This window comes from Labeo rohita, chromosome 25, assembly GCF_022985175.1.
Source record: "Labeo rohita strain BAU-BD-2019 chromosome 25, IGBB_LRoh.1.0, whole genome shotgun sequence".
Lineage (NCBI taxonomy): Eukaryota > Metazoa > Chordata > Actinopteri > Cypriniformes > Cyprinidae > Labeo > Labeo rohita.
Genome location: NC_066893.1, coordinates 8507949 through 8525829, shown reverse-complemented (window position 1 = coordinate 8525829; position 17881 = coordinate 8507949). Strand labels below are relative to the sequence as shown.

Here is a 17881-nt window from a genome sequence, read left to right as displayed (position 1 = left end):
GAAAAATGTCCACATCTTCATTCTGTTCAAAAGTTTTCACCCCCCTGGCTTTTAATGCATTGTTTTTCCTTCTGAAGCATCAGTGAGCGTTTAAACCTTCTGTAATAATTGCATATGAGTCCCTCAGTTGTCCTCAGTGTGAAAAGATGGATCTCAAAATTACACAGACATTGTTGGAAAAGGTTCAACTATTATTTTCTCTTGTGGACTATATGTAAATGTCTTTTATGTGAAATATCTTATTCAAGTCAGTGCTACATAAAAAATAACATGCATTTCGTATAATCCCTCATATTTTGGTAAAACAACATTTTGCAGTGTATGTAAACTTTTGACCTCAACTGTAGACATTTCCTAAAAACCGTAGTCATTATTTACTCTCAATTGCCATAACCACTTAAATATAATAATTCCACAAATATAATAATTCACACCTTCTTATTTAGTGCAAACACATGCAACTTGGTCAGTGTCATACAGCAAACCTTATACTTCCATTTTGCATGGTGTTAAGCCTGTGAACGAAGGTGCGAACACCAGCCGACACATTTCACACCTTTGCTCTCTCCACATTTGAAAAAAGGAAGCCGACATGTGGACGCGGTAGTCACCAGCTCTCTCTTCACTAGCGTTTTTACATAAGCGGTCGTTACCATAGCAACCGTGCACCCCCACAAGCCTTAAAAGCCCGTTGTGATATTCATAATGAAGAGCCGCCCACCCATGGATCTGTGTGTCAGGTAATGAACATACAGTGCTGTCGGGCCCCCTCAAAGGCCGTCACAATCACTTCTTAATTATTGGATAGAGCTTTGTTGAACGGAGGCAGTGGCTTTTAGAGCAGTCGCAGAGCACGATTACATTCAGATTTAGACCCAGATTCAGTCTGACTGGGATGCCAGCTCTGTCTTAAACTTGATATCTTGGCTGTTTTTCCAGGTGGGATCTCAGATCAAGACTCGGGTGCAAGAGTTGGGTCACGGCTGCATCTATCTGGTCCAGAAGGCCGGAGCCCTGCAGATGAGCCCGACGGACAGTTTCACCAAGAGAGAGCTGATCGAGTATGCCCGAGCCGTCACTGAGAAGGTAGGATCACTCAAGATTGTGGGAAGCTGTTCATTCTGTGCGCTTGCTGCGTTACTTTGTTTCTTTCAGCTTTTAATCGTGTTAGAAAATTCTTCTGAGTACACTTTTAAAATACAGCTGATTTATTTAGAGTTATGCTAAGGCTCTTATTCACATTGTGAACAACAAAAGTTATACTAAAACTTGTATTGAAGGAGGGACTAAAGTCTGACGTAGTGGCCAGAATATCATAGGGAGTTTAGAGGGGAATGCTACCAACCACAACACACTACCAATAACGAAGCAACACCCTGTCACCTACCCACAACACCCTAGCAACACATTTGCAACCACCAACAACACCCTGTTGATTACTGACAACACCTTAGTAATTGCATATCAACACCCATGCAACCACCCACAACACTTCATCAATAACACAGCAACACCGTGTCAACACCCTAGCAACACATTGGCAACCACAAAAAACACCCTAAAAATAGCATAGCAACAACCCAGTTTATTATTGACAAAACCTCTTAGTATTAGCATAGAAACACCTATGCAACCACCCACAACACCCTAGCAGTAACAATGCACCCTGTCAACTGTCCACGACACCCTAGCAACACATTTTCAACTGCTAACAACACCCTAAAAATATCATAGCAACACCCTATTGATTACTGATTGATATTGATTACACCTTAGTAATAGCATGACAACACCCGCAAAACCCCGCTGACTATCCACGACACCCTAGTAACACACTACCCACGACACCCTAGCAACACATTGACAACCACCAAAAACACCCTAACAATAGCATAGCAACAACCCGGTTGGTTATTGACAAACACCTCTTAGTATTAGCATAGAAACACCTGTGCAACCACCCACAACACCTAAGCAATAGCATAACGTCACCCTGTCGATTACCCACAACACCTTAGCAACACACTGGTTACCACCAACAACTCTCTAAAAATAATATAGCAACACCTTGTTGATTACAGATGACACCTTAGTAATAGCATTGCATGCAACCACCCACAACCCCCTGGCAATAACATAGCAACGACACCCTAAAAATAGCATAGGAACGCCCTGTTGATTACTGATGACACCTTACTGATAACATAGAAACACCAATGCAACCACCCACAACACCATAGCAATAGCATAACATCACCATGTCGACTATCCTTAACACCCTAACAACTCACTGACTACCACCAACACTCTGAAAAATATCATAGCAACACCCTATTGATTACTAATGACACCTTAGTAATAGCATAACAACACCCATGCAACCACCTGCAAAACCCTGCAGACTACCCACAACACCCTAGTAAAACACTGGCTACCACCAACACAAACACCCCCCCCACAACACCCAAGCAACATCCTGATTACTGACGACACCTTAGTAATAGCTTAACAGCGTGCAAAGCCCCTCAACACCCATTCAACTACCCACGACACCCTAGCAACATGCTAATAACCACCAACGACATCCTAAAAAATAGCATAGCAACACCCTGATTACTGATTACGTTAGTAATAGCCCCTCAACACCCGTTCGACTACCCACAACACCCTAGCAATACACTGATAACCACCAACAACACCCTAGCAACACTGATAACCACCAACAACACGTTAGTAATAGCATAACAGTGTGCAGACCCCCTCAACACACGTTCGACCACCCATGACGCCCTAGTAACACCCTGATTACTGACAACACTTTAGTTATAGCATAACAGCATGCAAACCCCTCAACACCCATTCGACTGTCCACGACACCCTAGCAACACACTGATAACCACCAACAACACCTTAAAATAATAGCATAGCAGCACCCTGATTACTGACAACACCTTAGTAATAGCATAACAGCATGCAAACCGCCTCAACACCTGTTCGACTATCCACGACACACTGATAACCACCAACAACACCCTAGCAACACTGATAACCACCAACACCTTAAAAAATAGCATAGCAACACCCTGATTACTGACAACACCTTAGTAATAGCATAACAGTGTCCAAACCCCCTCAACACCTGTTTGACTATCCAAGACACCCTAGCAACACCCTAATTACTGACAACACCTTAGTAATAGCATCACAGCATGCACCCCCCCAACACGCTTTTTGCTACCCACAACACCCAAGCAACACCCTGATTACTGACGACACCTTAGTAATAGCATAACAACATGCAAAGCCCCTCAACACCCGTTCAACTACCCACGACACCCTAGCAACATGCTAATAACCACCAACCACATCCTAAAAAACGCATAGCAACACCATAATTACTGATTACATTAGTAATAGCATAACAGCATGCAACCCCCCTCAACACCCTGTCAACTACCCACAACATCCTAGCAACACACTGACAACCACCAACAACATCTTAAAAAATAGCATAGCAACATCTTATTGATTACTGACGACACCTTAGTAATAGCATAGCAACACCTGTGCAACCACCCACATCACTCAAGCAATAAAATGGCATCACCCTGTCGACTACCCACAACACCCCAGCAACACACTGGCAACCACCAACAACACCCTAAAAATAGCATAGCAACATCTGATTGTTTACTGACAACACCTTAGTAGTAGCATAACAACACCCAAGCAAACACCCGCAACACTTTGTTGACTACCCACGACACCCTATCAACACACTGGCAACTACCAACAACACTCAAATAGCATAGCAACACCCTTTAGATTAATGACGACACATTAGTAATAGCATTGTCACGGGCACTAACAGAGAGAGAACCAGAAAATGCAGGTGAAGGTTATGAGTTTATTTGAAAAAAGCAAATTTAACAAAAAACAGCCCAAAATAGTCAAAAAATTAATCCTCAGCCAAGCAACAGTCTCAGAATGGCAGGATCCTCAGCCTAGCCACAATCACAAAATGACAGGAGAATCTTGGAGGCAAAACCACATAGGTGCAGGCTGCTGCTGAAGTCAGGACAGGCAGAGTTCAAAACCAGTTGGGCAGTCAGTACCAGAAAATGAGAGAAGTAGACCAGGCCACTGCAACCCTCACAGTGGCAGAGGTAACAAGATGAAATTTTCAGGAACAAACAGGTGCACGGGCTTGGAAGGCCAGAGTCAGGTAGGAGGAAGATCCAAATGACAAATCCAAAAGGTCCAGATCTGAAGACGAAACCTCAGTATCCCAGGCTAGCCAGGAGCACAAATTGGATAGATGAAGCCTGGCAAGGGGTTGACAGAGAAGGAGGACATGACAGGCAGAGAATCCTGGAGCCAACAGAAAAAAAAAACAAACTGGACAAACTTACAAGAGAAAAAAAACAACTTAATGCTAAGCGCTCAAGAGCAAACAACAATCTGGCACAGAACAATACACACAAAAGGAATAAGTAGAGCAATCAATGAGCAGGATAACGAGCAACGACAGGTGAGGCAAGTAGACTAAAATGAAATGAGGGGGCAGGTCCAAGACATGACAAACAAAGGAACACATGGCAAACAAAACAAAAGCCACCAGACACACGACAACCATAAACACAAACAGACATACAAAGCCTGCGGAGTCCTGACAAGCATAGCAACATCCGTTCAACCACCCCACAACACCCTAGCAATGGCATAACAACACTCTTGCTACCCTCCACAACTGCCTAGTAATTACAATGCAACACCCTTTCAACTAAACTAGCTACAGCATATCAGGCACATAGCAATAGCCACAGAACCACTGACAACACCATAGTAACCACATTGCAACACCCTAGCAACACTCTCAACATAGACAGGCACAATGAGAGTCACCTGCTTATTTCAGTGATTACACTTTTCATTCTATATGTTCCAGCTGTTTTTCTACCATTGTGGGAACGGAAGCCGGAAACCCAATTGAGATTGTATAGAGCAGATGACAGTGTGTCATATTGTCTTTGATTACATCTCAGTAGCTGGAGTCAGTCTGTCCCGCTGTGGTGGCGCTGTGACCCCTCGCTGCTTTAAATGAGCTCTGTTAAATGTGTCCACGTCCCCCACAAGGCCTCGTTCAGTTCAAACCTTAGCTCTGCCTGCAATTGTTTCTGTATTAAATGTGAATGGAGATGGTTGCATTCGAATGCCTCCCCTATGGCTCTTCATCTACTCGTGAAGAAAACTCCATCGTCTCTAGATGTCTCTGTCTCTCTCACTCGCTCTCTGAAAGTGTTAGTGTAATAGTCTCGCTTTAATGGACTTGTCCATCTTTCTTTCAGTTGCTTGTCAGAGGCTATCACTCAGTATTTGTCTCTATCTGATGTTGATGGCAAAAGCAGTTGTGTTTATACAGATCTAAGACCAGTTTATATTGCATCTATTGTAGATTGTTGAAACATTTATTTTTTTTTATTTAATTTAATTTGTTTATTGTAGTTTTTTTCAAAATTGTTATTATAATATATTAAACAACCTTTTAAAAATCATTATTTTTTAAAATATAATAATTATGCGATTAAAATAATTTAATTAGAAATATTGTATTGTATTACATTAATAAGTTTAAAAGGAGATTTAATATATTACATATTTTTAATAAATAGTTTAATGTAATATATATTTATTAACAAATAACAATACCATTATTGTATGCATGTAATTAAACTATAAATTATGTAATTATATTAAAAAACCTTCTGAACCTTATATTATATTTATTTATTGTTAAAAAAATAGAAATGCATATTATATTGTATTGTATTATAATAATAAACAAGTTCTCAAAGGGATATTTAATAGTTACATACTTTAAATGGTAATAATATATAATATAATATATAATATTTATTAACAAATAACACTAATCATTTTGACATTTTGTTTAGTATATTATTATTACATAATTTGAATAGTAATTAGAAGTACATCATATTTTATATATTATGTATTTTATATAATGTTATATTACTATATTATTATGTAATTATATATACATGTTATATATTTATAATATTATTATAATATATTAAACCAAATGTTATAAAATTATGTATTATAATTACATAATTTAAATAATAATTAGAAATGCATATGTATTTCTAACTCAGATATTTAAATTGCATAATTATGATATATCAAACAAAATATAAAATTATTATTGTTTCCTCAATATAATTATATTATATTATATTATTGAACTATTTCTTTAAATTATGTAATTATAATATATTATCGTTCTAAAAGTGTTTATAAATGTATGGATTTCTAACTAAACTATTTAAATTATAATAATTACAATATATTTCACCATTTTTTTTTAATTATTGTTATTTGTTATTAAGAATATTAAATATTATTATCATCTGTTTATATAATCTAAATGTTATGTTACCTATTTAATATAATCTATTTATTTAAATTATGTATATAAACAACTTTTTGTTTAATATAATTAGAATTATTTATAATTACAGTATACTGTGTCTTTATAATTGAACAGTTTAAAGTATATAACAATCAAAACCTTACAAAATATTATTATTAATATTAATAATAATGAAAAATAATATGATATATGCAAATATTCTATTATTTTAATATTGATATTATTATTATTATTATTATTATTACAAATATTGTTATTATTAAAAAATATTAAATATTGTTATTATTGTTTATAATGATAATAACTTATTATTATAATTATTATTATTATTAAAAATACTATTATAATATAAGAATATTGTTTTATAATATGTATTATAGTTTGTTTGTATAATATTTCTCGTCTATTATTAAATGCCATCTATTTATATAATCTAAGTATTATCTATTTATATAATCTATTTATTTAAATTATGTAATTATATTAAACAACCTTTTAAAATATTTTTTTATAATTACAGTACAATATACTATATGTATTTAGAATTAAACAATTTAGTACATAACATTCAAAACCTGACAAAATATTAATAGTAATAATAATAAAATATTATTGTATTATTTTTTAAAATATTACATTATTATTATTATTATTATTATTAGTGAATAAATCTATCAGTTTAATTTCAATACATTTAATATAAAATAAATTATATTTATTTTATTATTAGTGCCCATTAAATGTGCTACAGTCTTGGAAAGCCTCCCAACTCTGCCTATGGAGTTTATAATGAAGTGTGATTCACTCTCTGCTGCAGGTGTCCATGGTGTTGTCAGCTCTGCAGGCCGGTAATAAAGGAACTCAAGCCTGCATAACGGCAGCCAGTTCTGTTTCCGGCATCATCGCTGATCTAGACACCACCATCATGTTCGCCTCCGCCGGCACGCTCAACGCTGAGAACGAAGAGTCTTTCGCAGACCATAGGTGAAGCCTAATAGAACATTCATGTATTTCTTAAACTTGGCTGACTGTTGTGCTATCTGACGCATATTTGTTTCTGCACACTTCAGAGAGAACATATTGAAAACCGCCAAAGCTTTGGTGGAGGACACCAAGCTGCTCGTGTCTGGTGCTGCATCGAGCCAGGACAAACTAGCCCAGGCGGCCCAGTCCTCTGCCAAAACCATCACACAGCTCACTGACGTGGTCAAACTGGGCGCTGCGAGCATGGGCTCCGAGGACCCCGAGACACAGGTGCATCTTCATATCTGTCTTTTTCATCACATGAATTTCAGCAGCCATTTGGTCTAATTCTGTCTGCTCCTATATTTTTATCCTAGACTATATTTATCCTTTTTCACACCCTGACTCAGTGTAATGAGAATATCATTAGCTCTCCTCTCAAATGTCTCGACGTTTGGGTGCAGACACTCTCTGACTCACTCTAACAGCCAATGGCATGTATCATGAAATCTAATTTAGCCATTGAGGATTAATAAATCATAATGTATTATATGGTATTAAACAGGTGGTTAAAGAACTGCACCCCTGGAGGAGTGCGACGCATTAAGCCAGTGTGGCATATCATGACTAAAGGTGGTTGTGATAAAACCTTCTCTCTGTCTCTTTCAGGTTGTACTGATAAATGCAGTCAGAGACGTCGCTAAAGCTTTGGCTGAGCTGATTAGTGCCACTAAATGTGCCGCGGGCAAGGCGGCAGACGATCCGTCCATGTATCAGCTGAAAAGTGCCGCCAAGGTATGTTGTATGCGTGTCCGTAAGGTATTATGCGACTTTGTGAAGATCATATCTTGTTTTGATGACTATCCTTGTGTGTGTATGTGTGTACGCCTGTCTAGCAGCTGGCCCTGTCTCTTATTTTCTTGGCTGGGTGCTGTCTTTGCTCGCTGTCATCTTGGTGTGTGGCCACAAATCAAACCGTATCTTACAGTGATCATAGTGTGTATATGAGTGACTCAGTGGCCACACTGCAGGGTACAAAACCATGCTGTGTGCGTGTGTACAGCATACGGACTGCTTCCTTCCCTTCCTCATTTTTCTGTCTTCTCTCCAATGCCATGTATGATTTGCTACATGGCAATATTGATTCATTTTGTAAACCTAAAAGGGCCGTTGCGCTGTAAATAAGTGCACACAATTTATGTAATGAAGTGATAGAACTATCTCCAGGCTTGTTTAAACAGAAATTTGATGTGTACCACACATTTTTCAAGCATTCTCTATAGTGATCGACCGATATTGATTTTTTTTTATAACCGATACCGATTATTTCCATGTTTGTGCCCGATAACCGATATGCAGAACTGATATTTATTTACTGTTATAAAGTAAATAAATGACTGAGTGAAGTAAATCCATAGCTCACTTAGATTTTTTTCTCCTTAATCTTCATATGGCAACAATAAAAACTTTTTATTTATAATTTTTTTTTATTTATAAAATGCATCAGAGAAAATAAATAAAAGACAGGAGTCATATCAACTTCATTTTAAACTACCGTTTTAGTAGGTTTATAAGCTGTTTAATATAAAGAATGAAGAATAGCTCACTGGATAATGTTAATTCACTGAATAATATTCTCTGAAATATTGGAATATAGCAAAACATCACGTTTTATTTAATTTCTAAACTGGTATGTTATATCAGAATCACTTATATTTTGTTCTAGATTCTGACAAAGCGATGTTTACACAGAACTATACTCAAATTGCGATCGCTTGCAGAGATAATAATTAATTTCCATAGAGCTTTATATATTTTAAGATGTGTATTAGTGAAATAATGGTTTTATAATAAATGTTAATATAATTTAGGGTGTTTTAAACAGTGAATCTTGTTAAAAGTTACATGCGGTGGCTTTGCTGGAACATTTCCTGAGCATCAACCCGGTGAGCGAACAGCAGAATGAAAGCAACTGCACGAGATTAATGATATACACAACAGAGAGAATTAAATTAAGCGCTTTTATTTCCAACATGCGCTCATTCATGGCTGTGTTATTTAATTCAGGCAAAGTTAAGTCTTTATTGGGACAGGGCTTGACGGATTATTTTAGCCGACTCTGACTTCATGAGAGTAATGATGAGCACAGACAAAACAGAGAGAATTAAATTCAGCGCTTTCATTTTCAACATGTGCTCATTCATGGCTGTATATTATTTAATTCAGACAAATTTATGTGTTTATTAGGATGGGTTATCTTACATGACTCTGTGAGTTCGTCTATTTCTTAGATCCAAAGCTGCATAAACTAGATACATATCAGGCATTTATGTAACACATCTAATATGTGCATTAATAGCTGTTATGTTAAATAAAGTTTACTAATTACAGCTAAGCAAGTGCTTTACCTATGCATGCCATTGTTGTTGTCTCATCTCCCCTCAGACACACTGAAATGGCGATCCTGTTGGTAATTCTTAAAACACCCACAAGATGAAGGCATTTATTGTGAATCCGATATTACAAAACCGATAACCGATTATGGTAAAATGCTTAAATATCGGGAAAAATATTGGTAAATCAATATATCGGTCGATTGCTAAATCTCTAATCCCTTTAGCATTCACCTGGATTGACGTCCACATGCGTGCAACATATGTTTTATTTAGCATACTTAAATAATGAGATGTTATGCTGTTGTGACCTTCAAGTTTTTTACATTCCTCCAACATATGGTGAATTTAGATCCTTTGGGATTTTGCTTCAAAAGCTTTATGCGTTTGTTTCTTCAGTGTGTGTTGAAAGAAATGGTGGCGTCCCTCAGGGCTCTGTCCTAGGCCCTTTTTTGTTTTCTTAGATTTCCTCCTTTTTTCTTTTGTGTTTAGAACACTGCCTCAAGCAAGATTTAGAATCCATTACCGACCTCAGCTGTGGTGCATTAAAAGGTCTAGTTTGATCACCTGACTGAATTCTGAGGTTTTGATGTATGATTTAGATTTGAGGGTGTTTTTTGTACCTTAAAAAGAGCATAATCTTGTTGACCTCATCTTATATTTCACTAAGCTGTTCGATACAGCTGTTCTTGTCGTAGCATTGCATCTGACCTCATTTCAGTGAAATACTGGCTATAAAACTGTTGACATTCTCTAGCTGAGTTCACTTAAGCTATCATACATAAAGCGGAAGAAGGAGTTCGAAGCCAATTTGAGACTTTGACCTTCTTTTGTTTTCTGATGTTACAGGTGATGGTGACGAATGTGACCTCTCTGCTGAAAACGGTGAAAGCTGTGGAAGATGAGGCCACTCGCGGGACGAGGGCTCTTGAAGCCACTATCGAGTGCATCAAACAGGAACTCACTGTACGGAACGTTCTTTGTGTGAATATTGAATATGTTTCAAGAGAATAATGTGCTTTCCACTCTTAAAGAATAGCTCTTCACAAAGGAACATACAGCCATTATTTTCTCACCCTCATGGCTTTGTTCTATGGACCCCAAAAAAAATACTTCTGCTACTTTGAAGGGGGAATAACACGAACAGTTTCGCCCAATCTCTTGTTAATTTACCTATAGAGTACCTATAGCAAGCATAGGCAACGTCGGTCCTGGAGTGCCAATGTCAAAACCTCTCCTCCCTGTAGGCCTAATAATTTTAAAGACGTTCTTTTGGGATAAGTGCCCGCAGTAGGAATTCAGCGCTTCATGACATCATAAAGAGCCATGATTAAAAAAAAAAATTCTGAAACTTGTACAAACCCGGAAGAAGTGTATTTGGCACAGAAATACTCCCTTATACGTCCAAATCATTTTCGGCCATGTTTAGCATGAGAATTAAATTCTTTGAAGGATAGTTCACGCAAAAATGAAAATTCTGTAATTAATTACTCACCCTCATATCGTTCCAAACCCGTAAGACCTTTGTTCATCTTCAAAACACAAATTAAGATACTTTTAATACTCTCTAACCCTCCATAAACCCTCCTTCCATCTTCACAGTCCAGAAAGGTACCAAGAACATCGACAAAATAGTCCATGTGACATCAGTGGTTCAACCGTAATATTCTGAATACTTCGTTTACACACACAAAAAAAAACAGTGCCATTTTGGAGAGTACAACGATGCAATTACGGTGATGATACACTGATGTCACACGGACTGTTTTGTTGATATTCTTGGTACCTTTCTGGACTCTGAATGTGGAAGGACCCTTGCTGTCTATGGAGGGTCTCTCTCGGATTTCATCAAAAAGATCTTAGTTTGTGTTCTGAATATGAAGGTCTTACGGGTTTGAGGGTAATTAATGACTAAGAATTTTCATTTTTGGGTGAACTATCCCTTTAACAGTGTAAATAACTTATTAAAACATAAAATAGCATTAGACCCCCCTCTCCTTCATTTAGGCACTTGGGACTAGTTGGGACTAGTACATATCATGCTCGTTTTGAGCTTAATTAGGATGCTAATACAATCAACTTGTATTACAATCTGGCTGTGAATTAGTACCAATTAAGTCCAGCTTAATTAATTTTAGCCCAGACAGAGGTAAAAACCCGTCCATCTGTGGTATGAACTGGTTATACGGAGTAATGTGCCATGTGAGCGTTTGCCTGTTCTCCACCTGCTCCTCGTTCTCCTTCTCCCATGGGCGTCCCTACTCCACTTATCAGAGGCCGTGTGACAGATTGAGATAGTGGTACAGGAAGGCAAGAGATTTATCTTCTGGTTTAATGCTTATGTTATCAGATGCCCATCAGGACTTTCGGAAATCCTGATGGTGTTACTGTAATAGTGCACAGAAGATCGTCCCTGGTAATGTGAGCGATTCTAAAAATGTACAGTATGATTCATTAAAGAGCTATAGATGTATACATTTCTTCGTTTTCCTCACCATTGCATCATCTGCTTTTCAGGTTTTCCAGTCCAAGGACGTTCCGGAGAAATCCACCACCCCAGAAGAGTTCATCCGCATGACCAAGGGCATCACCGTAGCTACGGCCAAAGCGGTGGCAGCAGGCAACTCTGCTCAGCAGGAGGACGTGATATCCACTGCCAACCTGAGCCGCAAAGCCATCTCCGACATGCTGACCACCTGCAAGGTGCTTATCCACCATTGCACAGACATATGCCCACTCACACAAACACAGTCTCACCGTATGCTGACCTCTACGGTAGAAATCCACAAACACTTGAATACATAAAGAAAATGTGTTTCTATACACATTGTTGTGCTCTCCTTCTGTGATGAATGCCGTTTGCTCCATTTCTCAATGTCATTTGACTCTAACCTACTTTCGACTACTCAATTATGCCCTCTAGTGTCATCATAAAGTAATGCGTTTCCTACATCCCACAGATTCATAAAAAACCTACATGCAGAAGTCACAAAAATCTGCAGATTCCATCTGGAGCTAATCATTACATACCATAAATTTGTGTTTGTGTCTCGCAGCAAGCCGCGTACCACCCAGAAGTGGGCGAGGATGTGAGGAATAAAGCTCTGCTCTACGGCATCGAGTGCACCACCGGATACATCGACTTGCTCGAACACGTCCTGCTCGTGAGTGGGCGCGCAGACAGCTTTTATAGGATGTGTTTGTGCTTGGGTTTCTGTGATTAACCTCGTGTGTTTACTCCACACAGGTCTTGCAGAAACCCACGGTCGAACAGAAACAGCAGCTGGTCACGCTATCCAAGAAAGTGGCGGGCTCAGTCACAGAGCTCATCCAGACTGCTGAAGCCATGAAAGGTGAGCACACACAAATGGATATGCTACAATAGAGATGAAGGTTGGGTTTTTTTTTTTATTATTGAATACTGATGGAGCAACGCAATATGTGACCCTGGACCACAAAACTAGTCATAAGGGTACATTTTTTTGAAATTGAGATGTATAAACAGGGCTCGAAATGGACTTTTTTACTTGGTAGCACTGGTGCTAAGAGCACCAAATAAAATTTAGGAGCACCACAACTGCCAATTGAGAGGAACGGCCAGCAACATCCTGATGATTAATAGCTTCACCAGTCGAACCTGATCCTGAATTCTTTACCACACACTTCTGTTCAGTAATGCACTGATCTTGATTCTTCATGGCCGATTCTGATTGCCGATGCTTTACAAACAAATGGGCTGATTTTGAAAGTCTTGTTTTAAATAATTATTTATTGCCTTAAGAAAGGGACAAGAAAGAATGGAAATATGAGTACATGAACAAGATAACATGAGTACATGAACATGGCAACTCTCTGTAGCCATTTAAATTAGAGGCAACCACTGCATTTTTAAACTTAATTCACGCAAAGATGCTGCATGCATGAGCCGTTTCTGATTTAAATTAGATTATAATTTCAATATCTGAAGCAAAAACAGAATGGACTGACAGACTTTAGCTTTGTGAGATTATGCTACATAATGGGCCAAACCACACATGAAAGATTACTCCAGTAATCAGGGGCTGTTGACGGGCTTTTTATTTGTTATTATTTTTTTGAGTGTGCACGCTTCAAATGTAAGCGCATGTCAGAACAGCACGTGAATGAAATGTTTAAGCGGCAAGGTTTAAAGCACATGCAAATAATGTACTTGTGTGATCGCAAATAAGTGCAGTGTTTAGTGAGTGGAATTGTGCTGCTGAGTAAACATTTGGTGTGAATGTATGTCGTGTGAGACGGAGGCACCAGAACTGCAACTGACAGAATGTGCGCTGTAGCATGATAGGCTTACTTTATTTCTTCAATAAAAGCAGATTGTAGGGATATTTTAATCGTCAAGAATCAAAAATGTTCATATCGCACACACCTAATTGCAATGCATTGAAAATCCGAAACAGAGATTGGTTAAAAGAAAATGTTTGGAGTTCCAACGGAGCGCAATGTGAGTGATTGATGGCTAATATCTAAAATCTGCATTAAAGCTAAAAACGTAAAGATGAAGTTGAATTGGTTATGTAAGCTAATGTTGGCTGTATCAGCTCACAGCAGTCATATACTGTGCAGAACTTAGTGAAAGTTTTGTAAAGAAATTAAAACAAGTCACACCACAACAATTACTCGCACTTGCACAAATGCTCCCAAATATATTTTAAGGTCGCACAGATTAAATTCCGGGAGCATATGCGACCAAAACGGTCGGAATTCCGAGCCCTGATACGTCATCTGAAAGTTGAATAAAGCTGAAAGCTTTCTATTGATGTATGGTTTGTTAGGATAGGACAATATTTGGTCGAGATACAACTATTTGAAAATCTGGAATCTCAGGGTTCAAAAAAAAATTTTAATATTGAGACAAACGCATTTGAATATTAAAAAAAAAATTTATATTGAGACAATCGCATTTAAAGTGTTCTACATGAAGTTCTTAGCATTGCATATTACTAATCAAAAATTAAGTTGAGATATATTTACAGTTGAAAATTCACAAAATATCTTCATGGAACATAATCTTTACTTAATATCCTAATGAGTTTTTGGCATAAAAGAAAAATCAATAATTTTGACCCATACAATATATATTGTTGCCTATTACAAATATACCCCTGCTACTTACAACTGATTTTATGGTACAGGATCACATATTAGTGTTGTTAAAATTACAATTATTTAAATAAAAATCCAAGCACTTGTCACAAAGGGGTAGTTCACCCAAAAAATGAAAATTTGCTGAAAATTTACTCAACCTCAGGTCATCCAAGATGTAGAAGAGTTTGTTTCTTTATCAGAACAGATTCTGAGAAATTTAGTGTTGCATCTCTTGCTCACCAGTGGATCCTCTGCAGTGAATGGGTGCCGTCGGAATGGGAGTCCAAACAGTTGATAAAAACATCACAATAATCCACAAATAATCATCTTATGAAGAAAAGGCTGCATCATTAAGATTTTTTAACTTCAAAATGTTGCTTCCAGCAAAAATATAAGTCCTCTATCCATAATATTGTAGAAAAAATGTGCTCTTGTTTGAATCCGGAGAAAAATATGCATATGCATAATATGCATAGATCACACACCATTTTACCTAAACTTGCGAGCAAAAACAGTTCTAAACAAATATCTTGATGGATTTTGATGTGAGAGGGTGATAGATGATGGACTTTTTGACTGGAGGTAGAATTATTATGGATTATGGACTTTGTGACTGGAATCGATGGTTTAAAACACCTTAATTCTGATGAAGAAACAAACTCATTTACATCTTGAATGGCCTGAGGGTAGGTCAATGTTATTGAATTTTAATTTTGGGGTGAATTATTCCTCTAAGTATAGTTTTATTTACACTATAATTATTCGAAAATGTTTAATTTTTGCCTTTTATTTAAATATTTATTAAGAAATTCAGTCACACTTTATTTTAAGGTCCAATTCTCGCTCTTAACAAACCATTAACTATGACTTTTGCCTCAATAAACTCCTAAATTGCTGCTTATTAATAGTAGTAAGGTGCTTGTTAAGTTTAGGTATTGGGTAAGATTAGGGATGTAGAACATGGTCATGCAGAATATGTGCTTTATAAGCACTGATAAACATGTTAACAATAGGTGTGCTAATAAGCAACTAATTAATAGTGAGAACTGTTCTCTATACTAAAGTGTTACCAAAATTTCCAAATCCAATTATAAAGAAATAATCTAATATGATTTTGCGAATGATGGGTTGTCAAATTCTGCTGAGCTTTCAGCGAGCCGAGATCTCAAGTGGGCTTGGTAATGGCATTTGAGTTTGAGAGGTAATGGGGAAAATCGGAGGTCAATTGAGTTGAATTTGTGGAGGTTTAATAGAGCCATTGGGCTGATGGTGCTCTCTTGCGCTTTTCTATAACACTACTTTGTTTTTCCCTTTTCTGCCACAGATGGAGGTGAGTATGGTACACAGTGTTATTTTTCTCCAATATCAGGCCACACACATACAGACGGACTTGAGTAACTGACTGGCATGGACACACACACACTCGTACAATGAGTTATAGTGTGAGAGAAAAGAGAAGAAGGGATAGAATTGAATTCCCTCAGGTTTAACATAATCCTCAAACACATTCTCACCATCTGTTTTCACAAGCTGTCTGAACAAAACAGACGTCTTTTAGTGCCTCTTGAATGGCGGTAAAGGAGAATGTATTGCAAAGCACATTAGCTCCATAAATGGCTATTAACGCAAAGATGTGCACATTCGTCTAAGCAATTAATGAATGATTGTGACTGTAATAAACTGCCAGTTCGCACTAAAAACAGTGTTTACTTGAGTTATTAAGGTTGTGGCATTCCTTCATGATATATATGTATATATGTTTTTTTTATACAGGAGGTTATTGGTTCAAATCCCCATTGCATGCTTTTTTCTTTAATTTTTTACTTTAAATTTACTTTGTCATGTCATACCATGGGTTTGCGCTTTCTATGTGCATGTGTTATATATAAATACTGTAAGTGAATTGAAAATGAGAGTCATGCTGACTTGCTCATCCTCTCAGGTTCAGAGTGGGTGGACCCTGAAGACCCAACGGTGATAGCGGAGACGGAGCTCCTGGGCGCTGCTGCGTCCATCGAGGCAGCGGCCAAGAAACTGGAGCAGCTGAAGCCTAGAGCCAAACCAAAGGTATCCTTCCATCCATCCATCCATCAATTTTCTAAATTCAAACACACACACACTGCTGTGATCAGCCCGCCAACACAACTATGTCAGCTCAGTTCCACCAAAGACTGCAGGAAAGTTTCATTCCTGTTTTGTATTCGGGGGTGATGTTATTTTTGCAATTGTAGGACTTCAAGACTTCAGGATGTGGTGTTTTTATATTTTTGTGGTATTTGGGAAGTGTGCGCACATCTGTGTAGCTTTTTTTTCGTCTTGTACATTAACAATTTGATATTTTGAAGTCTCGTGAGTAATGAATTTTAAATGGTTGTCTGGTTTTTGGTTTGTTGGACTTTGTTTGTTGTTATTCGTGTTAAGTCTTAATTATTCAGTATTGTTTCGTTTTAGCACATGCTGTACTTTTAGTCAGTCAATCTGAAGCTCATCTCCAAGAAGGTCAGCACTTTTTAGAAATGATTTTTCCTGAAGCTCTTTTATTGTTGCATCTATCTGTATTATAGCTCAGCTGTCACTAATGCTTTTCAGCTAACAAAAAAAACATTCATCCTCATTTTGCCGCTCAGAGCTGAAAATGTTTCCCCCCTTGAGTGTGTCAGTGACTCACATTTACTGCCACAGGCAGAACACTGAACTGAGAGAAAACATTCGTCTGTATATGGTTCCCTATATCTGTCTATCGGTCTATCTGTCTGTCTGTATATATTTCTGTCTATCCATCTCTCTGTCTGTATATCTGTCTGTCTATCTATCTATCTATCTGTCTGTCTGTCTGTCTGTCTGTCTTCTTTCTATCTATCTGTCTAGCTATTGTCTGTCTCTTTCTATAAGTCTTTCTGTCTGTCTGTCTGTCAATCTCTGTCTGTCTATCTATCTATCTATACGT

The 17881-nt window shown here is 37.5% G+C and overlaps 1 protein-coding gene across 4 annotated transcripts in view; it reads left to right on the top strand.

Annotated features, from left to right (window-relative positions):
* Window positions 1-17881, top strand: part of tln2b (talin 2b) — a 218459-nt gene that overhangs the window by 186490 nt on the left and 14088 nt on the right. For 3 of the 4 annotated variants that reach the window (XM_051099290.1, XM_051099291.1, XM_051099289.1), the window contains exons 44-52: window positions 940-1086; window positions 7272-7438; window positions 7525-7708; window positions 8087-8212; window positions 10660-10776; window positions 12328-12513; window positions 12867-12974; window positions 13058-13163; window positions 16877-17001. In XM_051099290.1, coding sequence (XP_050955247.1) covers window positions 940-1086; window positions 7272-7438; window positions 7525-7708; window positions 8087-8212; window positions 10660-10776; window positions 12328-12513; window positions 12867-12974; window positions 13058-13163; window positions 16877-17001 — 1266 coding nt within the window. Of the gene's footprint in view, window positions 1-939; window positions 1087-7271; window positions 7439-7524; window positions 7709-8086; window positions 8213-10659; window positions 10777-12327; window positions 12514-12866; window positions 12975-13057; window positions 13164-16258; window positions 16850-16876; window positions 17002-17881 lie in introns of those variants that run through there. The other variant, XM_051099292.1, reaches the window with a different exon arrangement.